This window comes from Atta colombica, unplaced genomic scaffold, assembly GCF_001594045.1.
Source record: "Atta colombica isolate Treedump-2 unplaced genomic scaffold, Acol1.0 scaffold65, whole genome shotgun sequence".
Classification (NCBI taxonomy): Eukaryota; Metazoa; Arthropoda; class Insecta; order Hymenoptera; family Formicidae; genus Atta; species Atta colombica.
In genome coordinates, this window is record NW_017259556.1 from 802,866 (window position 1) to 819,173 (window position 16,308).

At 30.5% G+C, this 16,308-nt stretch overlaps 1 protein-coding gene across 8 annotated transcripts in view; it reads left to right on the forward strand.

Annotated features, from left to right (window-relative positions):
* The window catches only part of LOC108692208 (potassium voltage-gated channel subfamily H member 6), a 219,153-nt gene that overhangs the window by 96,320 nt on the left and 106,525 nt on the right, over nt 1–16,308 (forward strand). For all 8 annotated transcript variants that reach the window (XM_018200375.1, XM_018200373.1, XM_018200374.1 and 5 more), the window contains one exon: nt 13,151–13,343. In XM_018200375.1, coding sequence (XP_018055864.1) covers nt 13,151–13,343 — 193 coding nt within the window. The remainder of the gene's footprint in view (nt 1–13,150; nt 13,344–16,308) is intronic.

The window sequence follows — 16,308 nt, forward strand, 5'->3', positions numbered from 1 at the left end:
GAATTTAGAAATTAATCGAAATTATGTTAAGCAGAACTACGAACCACAAAAAATGATTGGATAATTATGCAGAATAAGACTTTTTCCGAATTTTTCGACTGCAATGTCGATAATAATCTTTGTTACGATTCAAATGTTAGTGATAATAAGTCGGGAAAAATATATAGTCTACCTATTTTTGAATTACCTTTTTTAAATTATTTATTCTACTTCATCTCTCCGCATAGAAGCACACAACTTTCACCCGAAGCGATTCCCATTCCATTTCCTTCTCTGCTTTGGGACGTACGACTTCTATGCGAAATTCATCGCAAAATCGTGCGCCCTTAAATCGATCGGCATTTAAGCTGCGCGCGGGTTAGTAAAATAAGGGGAAACCAAGTTGAAAATCAACTGAAATATGCAACTAAATCCCAACTCTGAATTATATAAAATCAAAGTAAATAAAAACGATGAGATAATAGTCTATTGATATAAGAATATAAAAATATGAAAACAATTGATGTCTATTGATATAAGAATATAAACATATGAAATTAATTCGATCGTTAGTAAAAAGATAAATTTAAAAAGTGAGAATAAAGTAAAAAAAATATAATAGATTATTATCTCACCGTTCTTCTATTTTGACTTTATGTAATTCTATCATGAATTAATTGTGACATTAGAAGCGAATAAGCATCATTATTGTATATACGCAGTGACATTATTGTTGAAAAAGGAGCCTCTTGGATTTAATATCAGCGTGCCATCTTGAAGATATTATTAAGCAATTTTTACACCTATTAGAAGTCTGTACTTTTTCTTCTTGTTAGTTTTAATATTAAGCCATTCAAAATTTAAATATATTTATATCAATTATTTATTATATTATATCAATTATATGTTTAATTAAACATTGATAATGACTCGATCGGAGTCGAAACATCGTTTGTATAGTTCTTATGATTTTACTTCGTATCATTCTGATGAGATTATTTTTACTTTATTTAGTTCTTATTAATTATACGAGAATTATACTTGTTATTTATATTCAATCTTTTTCTTATGGTTCGTAGTCTTTCTCAACATAATTTCGATTAATTTGTATTATTTGAGTTACATTATACTATGTATTTAGAATTTAGAAAGCTTGAATTATATATTTGAATAGATATTTCGTAATTCAAAGGTTGCGCTCTTCGTTGATCTCGCACAAATGATGTAAATACTTGATATCAAAATTCGACTTTGAAATCATGGTTAGTTTCGCATGATGAAAATTATTCTAAGAGGTGTAATGTCTTTAGAAAGAGAGAGGGGGGGGGAGGGAGAGAGAGAGGGGGGGGATAGTACCAAGAAGGCACTGCTTTTCGGAATGTGATTATAAGCTGATAGCGCGACAAAGTTTTCCGGCGCGCAAAGCATGAATATAAAGCATGGTTTGATAATACCAACTTTGTCGGAGTAAGCTAATTTCAGCTTTCACTCATCCGGGCACAAAGCGAGTCGGATTTCTCTTCCTTACAATCTGGGCGTCATTTTGTTCGTGGAAAGTTCACGACTAGAAGGAATTTAGGCTCTATCGATCTGAAAATCCGCGTTAAGATTCATATCGTAGTTTTCCAGTTTAACCATAAGAAATTAACATAATTAATGAATACTCATAAACTCAAGAGAATTCGCCAACCCAGAAATTGGTCGATGATATTATTGGGGCAATAAACCAGAACGTTCAAGTTATGTCCTATGAGGATTTTAAAGCTCAACTCAACGATGACATTGACAAATGTACCAACTTTACTATCTTTCGCGATGATTATGAGGTTACACTTCTGCTTGTTTTTCCTAAGCATCGCACATGATCATGAGTGACTTACAGCCGCCATTAAGCTCAATTCTATCCGGGACATATTGAACAATGTCCGGCATAGTTCTAGACACTATTCTACAGTTGTTTCTGAATCATAGGGTCAACATCAAGGTAATCTATCAAAGCATAGTTGAGACTATCTAATCAGAGTCTGGCCAAAGTGGATCAAAAATAGCGAATAGATAGCATTTGTTTTCCTTTTCTAAAATGAAATAACCTTGGCCTAAATTTTTAAAAAATGTCTAAATAGCACGCATGTTCAAGATTAGGCCATAAAAAAATCTCCAAACGTCTTTAAGACATTTTTTTAATGTCTTATGATTTTAATATGCATATTATTTGGGTATTATAAAAATTTTGAAAAAAAAAAGCAAGAAACGCCGATTTTGAGTCAAAGTTATCCTTTATTTTAGTATTGCTATCTGTTTCTATTTTCTTTTCTTTTCTCTCATTTTCCGAAAATGTGAATGATTCATAACTGACATTCAATCATAAGATTAATTCACTTTAGTCAAGCATTAAAAGATTTCTAATGCATAACAAGCTCATCGTCTGCATCAGCTCTTACTAATAGCAAACTTTTCGAAAATTTTGTATTTATAAATCTTTGTGTCTACAGCAATATAATAAATCCATTTTGTAAATAAATAAGGAAAGAATTAATATGATCAAATAGATCTTATCTAAATAATGTTTTTTATATAAATCTTTAATGCACATCTTTCTTACTAATTATCTAGCCTTGATTGACTCTTTTCTTACTCATTTGATTTATTCTTATAGCTAGATTCTTATTCTTATAGTCTAGAATTCTTATATTCTCTAGAATAACTTATTATTGTTCATTTTTTAATTACCTACTGAAATCATGATAGCCAGTGCTAGTTGATAAAATTTTTTTATGGTAATTCAGAAAAGTTATTTCGTTCGTGACATGAAACAGCATTATAGGATTATGTTAACAGTGAGAAATGTACTCGTAAGGTATGTCTCGTCCTGCCAACAAGATAGTGGATGCGTGCAAAGACCGGAAGGGAGGGAGCGATACACCATTCTAGGCAGTGAATTTCAAGGCGATGAAGCGTATTTCAGAGTGAACCATGACTGGCACGCAACTGTTATGACGCAAAGTTTCAAAGCACGAATGTCGAATGACAATAGATTTCTTGATGTCCCTTATTTGAAAACGCCATAAAAAAGCGATGAGCAAACAATGTGAAAGTTAGCAAGCGCGACTCGAAGATAACCAAGAATAATGATAATTTGTTATCTGTTTATTAGAAAATTTTGTCAATTAAACGCGTTGTTCCAGACATTCATGTTTCTTATCACAAGAAACATTACAGTCAGTTTTTTTGTATAATTATATCCATTATATTACGTGAAAACTTGTATTTATGGATATCAATGTTATTTTGAAATTAATTAAATAATCGTGTAATATTTATTTAAAACATTTTTCCGAGAGAGCTAAAGTTAAGCCAGTTACTTATTTTTCGGATTATTATTATGTAGTTAAATTATACTTTTATAACGTATTATTAACAAATTTATGTGTTGCGCAAATGATCACATTCCTTGCAAATCTAATTAGTATAGAAGAATGCGGTATATTAAATTGCACAGTTGAATTCACAGAAAGGAAATTGCATGCTAACTTGAGATTTAAGATATTCATAGAATTATCGCGAAGATTTCTCCAAATTAAAAGTCGCCGACAATTTTTGGCAGAGTTTTAGCAAAATATACCAATTCAACGAGGAAATTTGACGTTATGCACGTTCCCAAAGACCTTCACGTGAGAACGTGAATTCGTTGATTACATAAATGAAGTCAGTTCGTTTTAAAGTTAATTAATCTGAGAAATATAAAAAAAGTTGCTTTTGAGGTCATATATTTGTAATATAATATCGTGAGACAATTACACGAAAAAGCTAAACAATTAAGTATAATTAATTATAGCAAAATGAAATCATGACGAAAGTTCGTGGAAAAATCAATGTATTTGAACAAGCGATACGATAACGCTATGTAGGTTAAATCTTTGAAAGAGTTTCAAGAAACCGAATTTCTTTTTATTGCAATTTAAATATTGTATAATTCAATTAACAGCAGCCATACACAATTATCAAATAGCATGCTAAAAATGTATTTTCAAACTCTGATGAATTGTTGTGAATCTGATTAAACAATCAACATGCGAATATAATTTTCCAATTTTTTTATTCCAATTTTCTCATATACATTTAATGATAGCGTGCATGAGTATAAGGCGCGAAAGCGTGGAGGAACTATATATGTAATAATTGATACCATAAATCTGTTATAACGCAGTCTATATATTCACGCACTATGATCTAATTGAAATTTGCATATATTACAATCAATCAACTAAAGAAATTAATTTTGTCATCGTGAAAATTTTATAACAGTGGATTTTAAAGATAAAAAGAATAGATTTCTTTTTACTTCAGAATAAAAGGATTTTGCAGTATAATAATAAAAATAGTCGAAGACGAGATAAAAAATTAAAAATACAGAATGTTAATTGTAATTATTGTAAATTTAATGTGTTGATACCTATATTAAAATTACATGCGAAACTAATTTCGACTTAACAAAAATCTTCATCAATCGCATATTTAAAAAATCAAGTTAAAAAAAATAACTGTCACAATAACAAGTTAATAGAGTTAATATATATAATCATAATTGTGTCCATGATATATGTATTATAATCAATCCATAATATCTCACAGTATCAAATTCATCAAAAGTCCTCGATTGTTTTCTTAATATCTCCTGTTCAATAAAAAATATTATGATCTTGATTATTCCAAACTCAAGTAAACCATCATAATTATCAATGATCAATATTAACTTTAATACATAATGTGCCAAAATGTGTTAAAATTTTCACATTAGATATCGTCAACAACTAAGAATGAAATGACTACTCATCGTAACTGAGAATTTTGATAAAAAAAATTGTTTTTCCTAAAAAAATATATAGAATTCATTTTTCTTGATATTTGTTGGAAAATTTATTAATATTTACGTTATTTTTGTCTTATTTTATATCATTTGTTTTTATAAATATCAAGGCGGAAATTTTGTGTTGTACGCAGTGATAACATCTTTTCGAAACTGAATCTAAGTATATCCATGGCCAACGCTACTTAGTCATTGTATGCTATATTTTGATTGTTTAGCTACATTTTACACTAAATATTTTGGATGAAAAACTGAATTCTAGAACATTAATATGGCGTTAAATATTCAAAGAAAATATATATCCGAGTAAAAAACTTTCATATCCAAAATTTTAAAATACTGGGTTTTTAAATTTAAGTTTTTAAGTTTCTTTGATAACTATTATCTCTAACTCGTGTCGAAGTATATTTTGCTTGTTGCTTTGAAAAAATAAGTAAGCTTTTTCTTCACAACGATAAGGCATTCTTTTTTTACAAATGTGACAAGATTGCGACAAGAAAAGTTACCTTGAAACAAACAATCCCTTCGAACTTTCGAAAGAGCTCAACTAGAAAAAGTATATTAGTGTGATAATTTGTATTGTATTTTCATAGCACACAAAGTGCTAAAAAGGTCGATAATTTGAAGTAATGTAGATGTGGTTTCATCGTATATAGGAAAAATATTCAAGCTTCCATAATTATGCGAGCGTTATCTTGTTCAAAAACAAATTATCACTACAAATGCGCCGTTTCCATTGGAAATGTCAGCGACGCGCTAATGACATGCCAGCGTGGAAATTATTGGCATGCAAACGAATAAATGCTTTCTAATATTTTTTGCCCGAGAATTATACAAATATGTTTTTCGTCCAAATATCGAGTACATGAAATTATGAAAGGAATTATAGATTTTTTTATTAATTTTGAAATCGAATCTATTATAATTTGCATTTAAAAGGAGATTAAAAGATACTGAGGTTCGGAAAATGTAATCTCCCCTAAAGTTGACGTCATAATCTGTAAGTTACTGAGTCTGTGAAACCAATTTAATTTATAGTTAGTTAAATAAAAGAACTAATTAATTTCAAGGATTGCACAAAATGACGTAACTTATATACTTATATAAATGCATGAATGCAAAGTTTGTTTTAATAACAATAATTCAAATTTGCATATAAGAAAAATATAAACAATACTAAATCATTAAAATAGGAAATTGTAAAAATTCATACATATCGAAATTGTAAAAATTCATACATATCGTCATAGGAATATAGGAATATGAGAATATGGCATGATTGCCATGGCCGTTTTCATTTATTTGTGATATCGAATATGATGTGAGTGGATTTAATACATTCTTCTTAGCTTCAGAAAATTAAGAAATATAATTAAGAAAAAAGGGAAATTTGGACACATGTTTCTTGCATGTTCAATAATATCTTTTATATATATCTCTCCTTTACATATACATCTTAACAAAGATAGACCTGAAAATGGTTCAACTTTTTTTTCCAAGCAAAGAAACAGCACTATTACGTGCATCTATTTGTATTACGAAATCATTCTGTCAACACGCCTGGCGGGAATCGATGTCAGGGTTACCTTGCTGCTGTAAACGTCGATAAATCTACCGCGCGCGCGAGTCGGCTGATCGCATCCGGCGATAAAGTTCAGCCCCTTGCGATACGCCGAACGCGAAATACCTGCGATAAATATTGGTGCAAGATTCATCGATCTCACTGATGATAATCAACTGTTGTCTTTTGTGGCCCATAATTCTATTCGTTGCTAAATAATTTCACTTTCGAGAAGCAGACGATCAATTCTTCGAAAAATATGTCTTTATATACTTTGAATTATTAATGACAGTTAAACTTAAGATACCTACAATTGAAAAGTAGAGGCAATAGAGGAACAGAGAATAGAAAATTTCTCCTATCTGATTGAATCTGATAGATATATGTATACAATTTCTGATAAGTTCAAATGTGTTATTTCCTGTTCCCTGTTGTCTGTGCTTTTCAACTGGCAGTCTTAGGGTTTAAATTTATTTGTTATTAGATTTTTTCGCGCTATGTAGAACCAAAAGTTTTGTTTATGAATTCGCTTTATTTCCTGATTATTACACGAAAGGGATGATTTTGCTGAAATATTAAAAAATTGAGTTAGATAGATACAGATCTGAAAATAATTTTATTAAACATCAAAATAATTAATTATTTTCAAATCTGTATCTATGTATATAGCTCTTTTAGATATTTCAGCAAAATTGTTCCTTCCGTATATTGACTTAAGATATTGGTTATCTTAATTCTGCAGCACTTTGTGCTTTTTAAGGCACGTTTTCTCAAAATTCTTATTTAGATTTCAACGTGTAAAAAATTAATAAAATATAGTCTAGATTTTATTATAGTAAAAATTTATTGTTAAATGTTTCACAAATATACAAGATTTTTTTCAACTTTTTATGTAGTCCGAAATCATAAAAAATATATGCTGTTTCCCTCAATGGCTCAGAGTGTAAACTACGATCAAAAATTTTAGGGTGATGCTGGAAGGTTAATCCTTTGGATAAAAGATCGTTGTGCTCGAGATTATCTGATAAAAATCAACAATCTATTTCGGACTTAAAATCAAATCCAAGAAATGGATTTTCATCGTCGCGCAGCATATCGCATCTTCATTTGCTTGAATGATGAACTGTTCGTTGCGTTGCAACTTCGCTCATGCATACAAATCACTGAGCCGGCAGGGAAGGGAGGGGAAGGCAGGTAAACATTTTCGAGAGTTCGCAAAAAGGGTCGGAAAGGAGATCTCTCTTTATCTCGACGAGTTGTTATCTCTTATGAAGGTTCGTTTCTCGCAACGATTCTCTACTCTGTGTCGAACACCATTGAACATTTTCCAAACAAATCATCCATGCTCTTATCCCTAACATTATTAGTATAGAAATCTTGAAAAAATTGATGAATGTCTCGCCATTACAAAATTCTTGCAAATTCAGCCTAGCGTTGACGAACCATCAACCACATAAATTTTCCAATGAATTAAACGGCCCCCTCCTCAGTTTCTCAACTCTCTCGGGAAAGTTTGTTATTCCTTCCCGAGTCTGAGTTTTTATGTTCAATTAACAGACAAACGACGCAGGCGGGGACCAATTTTATCGAGCGTCGACTAATCTCGTGTTAAATCCTTGGCATTCAGCGCGGAATTAATTAATTTAATTCGAATGAACGGTAATTAAACGCCGCATTTGCGACGGCGACGCAACGTCTCGTAAAACTGCGGACAAACCACACCGTGGGTAAAGTGAAGCTGTTAAGAGAATGAGTTATCCCTTGTTCTACTATTTCTAAGTGATGTTGTTTAATATACTATAGTTATTTCTATTGCATTTTATGAAAAGTCTTCCTCTCGCGAAATAGTAAATAATTATTACATAAATAATATTCACCGGCTTTTTGAACCGGCTTTTAATTTCTAATTAATCGAAAAAAAGGAATTACGAAAATTATTTTATTTTGAAATAATTTAATATATATAGATATTTCTGTGACTATATAACTATATTTGATACAAATTTATTAACCAATTAAAATGATATCAATTATGCTATAGAATTATATATATCATTTAAAGCTAAAACTCAAGGCCTTCAAGCTAGACTAAGGTTACAAAATTAATACCAACATAACTCTCAAATTACGTAAAGAGTACGTACTATAAAACTTTCCGTTATCTGCTGAAATCAAAAAATTGAATTAGATAAATTGAATTAGATCTGAAAATAATTTTGTTAAACATCAAAATAATTCATTATTTTCAAATCTATGTATATAGCTCTTTTAGACTAAGCTAATATTAAATACTAAAATTCAAATTTTACGACAACGCAGTAAACACAAACGACTAATAACTATGTAATAACGTCTAAACAAATTGTGAAGAAGTAATTTTGATAATTCGAGAATGCAACGTAAGCTGTACAAGATATCGTGACAATTTTTTCACCTATTCTGTAATCTGCCTTCTATCTTCTATAGTAATCAGAGTTGTCATGTTTTTAATTATTTTTATAATAAGCATTATATTCACAGGTGTATGGAAAAAACGGTTTTTCTCAATAAAGATTTAGCTAGATACAGATCTGAAAATAATTTTGTTTGGATCTTTAAAATAAATAGGATGATAAAACTGATTACAAAAATGTTAAAACTTTTTGCAGCATTGTTATCAACGCTTAAATATTATTGAACATATCATTTTGATGTTTTAAACATCAATAAGACGTCATTAAAACCTTGTTCTTTGGATACAGCAGATTATAGCAATCTCTTTGACACGTGGAAAGAATGATTTTGTTAAAGTATTTAAAAATTTAGCTAGATAGATCTGAAAAAATTTTGTCAAATTATCAAAATGATATATTTAATAATGTTTAAGTGTTGATAACAAGCTGCAAAAGTTTTAACATTCTTATAACTGTATTTTGAAGATCCAAATAAAATTATTGTCAGATCTGTATCTTGCTAAATCTTTAGTCATTTGAACATTCTTTTTTCAAATTTACAGAGTGTAAAATAAGCAAACAAATGTGATATTTGTTTAAAAAATGATCGATTTGTTATGATTGCAAATTAATTTGTCAATGTAATAAATAAATAATCAATAATATCGCTAGCGAATAAGAGGCTCATGCATATATATATATATATATATATAAGTCTTAGACAGTTATGAGGTCTCAAATTGTAAGAAATTGACCAATTCTAATCAAGTTTTTTCCCTATATTGACTGTGTTTAGTCGATTTCCTACGACTTAAGACTCTACGATCATCTAGGAATTCTATGTAAATGAACTAAAGTCTATCCAAAAGATAGTTAAGATAAGTTAGATTCTATATAGTTTGCTTTGCTTCTGTTAATAATTGGTTGGTATAGCAAACTAGCAGCAACAAAATTTGTTGTCACATATTTACTGATCACCGGTTACTGGCTTGTTAAATTCAACAAAATTCTTTCTCTCAGTGAGAGAGAGAGAGAGAGAGAGAGAGAGAGATGGGGTGAAAATCTTGTCATGGCCAATGTCCTGAATAGTCTCCAGAACATTTCAATCGACAATCATTGTTTATTAAAAAGTTGTTATCAAATTGATCATTCCTTACAAAAAAAAAAACCTTCAATTTATTGTGTTAACACTCAAATTTAGATGTTTACCATCAAAGTTAAGTGTTGACCGTCAACAGTGAGTGTCATTTAAGCATTGACCATCAATGTTGAGTGTCACTTGAGACGATAATATAATATGTTGCCTTAGTGTAAACATTCAATATTAAGTATCAATTAAGCATTGAACATCAATGTTGAATGTCAGTTGGGTGTGACCATTAAATTCGGTGAATAGTTTGGTGTATACACCATACTATATACCGAATTTGATGGTAACATCCAACTGCGATTTACTCATGACACTTAATAGATGAATGTAAATTTTAAACGGCTTAATAACCTTTGAGTGGTATTTTAAAAATTGAATGTAAGTGTCACTTAAATGTTAATCTTTATGATTGAGAATTAACGAAATGTTGAATATAGAATTAACGCTGAAATGTTGAATATAGAATTAACGCTGAAATGTTGAATATAAAATTAACGCTGAAATGTTGAATATACGTCAGATTCATTTATGAAAGAAATATATTTTAATACTATACGCATGAAACATCTTTTTGACAAACTTTATCTATGCTGTTCGGAAATTATCCAAGTACTCCCATTGTTTTATTCTTGTTATCCAATGTGAAACAAGGTTAATATAAAATACAAGAGCATTCAGATGATGTTTTCAAACGCAGTCCTAAAGATGTTGAAGCCCTATTAAGATACATCACAGTTATACACTAATATTCAGTGTTCTTGGATCATCGAAACAACAGTTCCCATACGATTGCAGTAGTGAAGCACCGTTAGGATACGATTGGATGGGTGACCATTTAGAAAAATAAGGAAATTAATTCCTAAATGAGAGAGAGAGAGAGCGCTTTTTAATTATAATTTTGTCGTGTATATTTCGAAAAATGTTGCAAATTAATAATATTATTTTATGAATAAAACAGATTTAATTAATTTTATATAATAAAGCCATTTATTTTGATTTTTCTTTGAGCATTAACTTTCAGTTGATGGTCCGAAATTACATCCAAATTTGAGCGTTCTTTTTGAGTGTTTAATAAATAATTGAATTATGATTATTGAATTAAATATTGCTTACAAAAATGCTTTCAAAAATAACTTTTATTTTGACAGTCCACAGTTCGTGATCGAATATTTGTATCTCAATAACAATGGGTTTGCGGATATATTTATATGAACTTTTCCATATTTCAAAAATTTACTCCTAAAGTATGGAAAAGTTCATATAAATATATCCGCAAACCCATTGTTCATTTGTTTATTTAAATTACATCCTATATATTCGTACATATTTAATAAGAAGAAACAGTTAATATAATGAAGCGACCAACTGAATAGTTGTGAACGCTCACAAATGGCTCCTGCGGGCATGTCGCTCCGCGACATGGAAGGCTATTGCTTTGTACGACGCACGGTATCTGTAACTGTTTATGCATTCGCTTAACCTATCCCATGCGTTTTTGTTCTCTTACATAATTCCCTTCCGATCGAATCTAATCGCGTTACAAATATGTCGGGCTTTGAAAACGATAAAGGATGATATGGTTATATATCCATAAATTCTATAACGGCAGACGGATAATGAAGAATGATTGTTTAACGAAACAACAACAGTGAACGTGGAATTGCGCCATCATGGAATGCATGGAATGCAATTGTAGTTTAAAGGTCGTCACAGGAGTGACGGACCAACTCATTCACTTCTTATTTGTGATGCAGCTACGTGCACTATCAGATTCTGTTATATAAGTAGCAAGGTAACATTTTAATGACGTCTTATTGACGTTAAAAAACATTATTATGACATTATTTAACATCATCTTGCTACTTGGGTATTGTCTCGCAGAAGAAGGATTTTGTCATGAAACTTCTCTTGACTTATATTTTATGAAGCTACGAAGTCTGCTAAAAAACCAAATTTTTCAATTTCGCTCTTAAAGACATTATAATATATAAAATGATATACTCTTTATTTACAATACGGATACACATTTTATTGTATTTTATTTTCTAGAAGTAATATTGCGTCACAAAACTTTTTTAACTTTTTTTTTTTCTATGAAGCTGCGAAAGTGCGTACAGAGCCGAATTTTGTAAATTAGTTCTTAAAGAAAATTATAATAAATAAAATTATGTCTCACCTATACTATAGTACACATTGAATGAAATATCAAAACGAATTTTTTACCTTTTTCACAAAAAAATCACTTCGAACGAATCTTCAATTGTCTTTTCTAATTACGAATATCGCAAAATACTACTCTTACAGTATTTTAGTAATTTCGTAATTTTAATACAAAGAAATTCGTTTCCGACTAATGATCTCTAATCGCGTGTGACCCTTAACGCGACACACGCACACATGCAAGCACACACGCATTGCGCCGCAGGTTCAGGTTGTTTATCGATTGGTTAGTCTGACCTAACACTGACACACTTCACTCGACCTCCGTTCCGTATCGCGTTATCGACCATCCCCATAATCTTAGGATTTACACAGTAAAATTCTCTTGCCATCCCACGACGCGGCCATTTGCGGGCTTGAGCTACGCGTGCAAACCATCTTTCAGATTAACATCCTGGTATGAAAAAAGAGAAGGGAAAGGGGTTACAGTAAATATGGCTGGCCATTGTCAACCACAATTTCCTGGTCAGGCTAATGGAAAGCACCTGTTTCGCTATTTTTTTTATCAGAGGGTTCACCTGTACTGGATATAAATACGTACTGTATCGCTGATTTTCTCGCAATAACTATTGTTTATCTGTATAATCGTGTCCCACTTGAATCTTTCATAAAGCCAGAGATAACAAGTCCCGCTGAGTATCACACAAAATTTATAACCAACTTGGTTTTAATGAGATCTTCCGTAATTCCGATAAAATTTTAATACTTCTTAAAAAAGATCAAATTTAGGCGTGTGACTAATCCGTAATAAGTTTACTAATCCGTAGTAAATCTTTAAAGAAAACATTCCTTTTATTATTTCAAAGTGCGAAATAATTTCTGAACTTATCCGGGTAGTGTTCGCAAGTGTTCGAAAATTAAAATAGTATACAGTAAATGTGATCTCACATGTGCAACTTGAACGAATGACTGATTAATCAAAACTTATGTGATGTGTTAAGCCCGTTAACATGTGGCTCGCCCACAATGATGGAATCTTGGGGTCCTGGGAGGACTGGCACACCTCCGCCGGGACTACCACCGCCATCGGGCGGCAGCAACAACAATGGTGGCGCAACATCGGCGATAACTCCGAGCATCATACCGCAGCCTGGCACCACTGCTCCCATTGCGAGTCCCGAAGGAGTCAGCGACGTAAGTAAAAAAAGTGCATCCAGCAGCAATTGCAATGAGCAATTCGCTATGCGAACACGCGATCTCACGTTTCAACATCGCGATAAGTTAACCAGTGATAATTAAGTAGTGTCATTAGTAATGCATACATGTGAATAAGACTGCAATGGATAGAGCTATTTAATTTTCATATGCAAACAGGATACGAAGAAATTTTCCATGTTCCCAATTGTCCGTGAAAAGTACATTTTCAAGTTATTAATGTTTACAGCAAACTGTAAAATAAGAAGATATATAAAAAAGAAACATAATTACACTAGTTTAAATTTTGAATAATTTTTATTACAAAAAAAGGAAACAATTTCTTTAACGTATATATTTTAAAACGCTGAATTTGTCAGAAATATTTCATCAGATCGAATTTTTAAGCATGCAGTTAACTTTAAGATAAATCATTTTTAAGATGTATCATATTGATTTTTAAAATGTAACCTTATTTTTCCTATTTAAATGCTATATTTAAATGCTATACTTTCTGAAGGCTTAAAGTATAAATATACAATAAAGGAACATATAGCCAGCTAAAGATGTTTTTTAGAGATAAATAATATTATATATTCCGAATTAATATATTAACATATAATATTGTATACGTTTCGGTCAAGATTTTACCATCATCAGTACAAAACGTTGATATTATAATTAGATTAACAGTGGATGTCTTCTACGTATGTCATTGCTTCGATGTTACAATCTTGTTCATTGTATAATAAATTAATATTAACATATGAGAACCAAATATTATATAAGAACCAAATATTCCTTTATTGTATATTTTCCTGCATAATTTGGATGCGAAAAGGGATAAGCAGAGCGGATTTTATCATAAGAATTTGATAATAATTGAAAATCGTTAGTAGGAAGAAAATCGTTATTGAAACGAACAAAAATATACTAATTGTAAGTAACTACTGAACTTTAGTACGTGAAATCAATCTTAAATCATATAAACAATAAAAATTGAATTCTCAATACTTTTGATTTATTTTCTAATTTTAATAAACTTCACGATATATTGGAAAAATGTCTTTTCTTATATTTCAGAAATTCAATCTGATGTAAATATTTTGTAAATATATATTGTAGCAAATTTGAAATCAGCGTGAAAATTATCCTAGAAGTAGTCTCCATATGTTTTTGCATAAAATCATATAAACTAGACAACGCGCCTGTACATCTGGAATCGAGACATAAGACATCTTAAAAATACCTTAAAGACATTTCAATTGAATTGATATTCCAAGACTCTTAGTCCTAATTTTGGACATGATGCTATCTGTCACTAAGTACGTTTAAGCAAAGAAAATCATATTCAATCAAAGCGGATATGTTTAATAATATTCATGTAAATCTTATTAATTTCCACTTTAAGCTTATTTTCAGTTTCGCATAAATATTGCATTATTAGATACCAAGATCCGTTTAGACCGAATATGGCTTCCTTCACTTTAGTTGTGTTGAACATTTCTCGGTGGATTTTTATTTACGAATTTGAATTATTATTAAATATTTTTTCTAATGAAATTTTGCATTACATTCATCTGCATGAAACATTGACAGTGCAGGTGCAAAAGATACTTTCAAAATGTTAACCAACAGTATCTCAGCCAGAAAGAGATTTCAGTGAAATCATCCGCCGAGTTTTGATGAAACACCTATTTTAATCACGTTTTCAAACGTAACATCAATAACGAGGGCTAAATGCGCGTTCAGCATGCACGTGACGGATGGCGATAGCCCAAAATTCTGGGACAAAGTTTTACCGTCGCGATACGCGACTGATACGTAGAGTAGGTGCGGAACGAGCAAAGATTATCACACGACCGTATACGAGTTAATAGCGCATGCATGAGCTATTACCATACAATCTGAACACATGTTGGAGCTCTCGTACGTGCGGTGTGCAAGAGCACAACTATCTCTGGCACCTACTACCTATCTACCTTCTGTCCGTTTCAATTTCACGAGCATGGCTGAATATAATGGATGCCGATCGTGCTATCGAACTAATAAGATTAGTTGTACATACATGCCCAACACGTTGCCTTGGTGAGATTCCTCGAATTTTAAGGGTAATAGCTGCCAATATAGAATTACAGGAAAAATCTTTTCTTAGAGGATTCTACGTACCCTAGAGAAAACCAATTCGGTGCACAGTTCCAATGATTATCTACATATATATATTTAGTATATATAAATTCACATAGAAATTATTTAAGCATTTAAAATCGTAATAGGCTTTTTAAATTCTTATTTGTTGTGTATTCACATATATGATCTTAATAAATTGTTTATTATTGTTATTTTATAATTATAATTATAAATTTATAATTACCAGTTCGGAACTCTTTAAAAAAGAATAGATCTTTATTGGAGACTCTCAAATAAAAATCTAGATACAAAACAAATATGACGGCAATATTTAATTCTGTATTGAGAAGTATAAGACTGCTAAAATTTATAGTAGACATTACGTAAGCTATAGATTTTCAGAATTTGCAGTGAATAACAGAACGCTATATATAAAGCTGCATATGTAAACTTTGTTGTTTACCTCCTATATTCTGCAATATATAATCGTTATATTTGTTTCATGAAAAAGAGATAAATTTTTTTTAATTCAAAAACTTTTTCTTTTTTTAATGTTTTCTAATTTTTTAATATTTTTTCAATAACTAAAAAAAATTCTTTTCAAAATTTCCCATCCCTAAACATTTGCTACCTTAAATTATATTCTTCTCGACCTATGTCTTAATGTGATAATGTTATTACTATGTTTTTCTATGAGTGTAGTTATCCATTAATTAATGCTACACTTAGAGAAAGACTGGTATTTGATTAGAATTACGTGTTATAATTATGATTATTATTGCTATAATGTCAGTAATAATAATTATTTTATCAGCAAATATGTATATATATATAT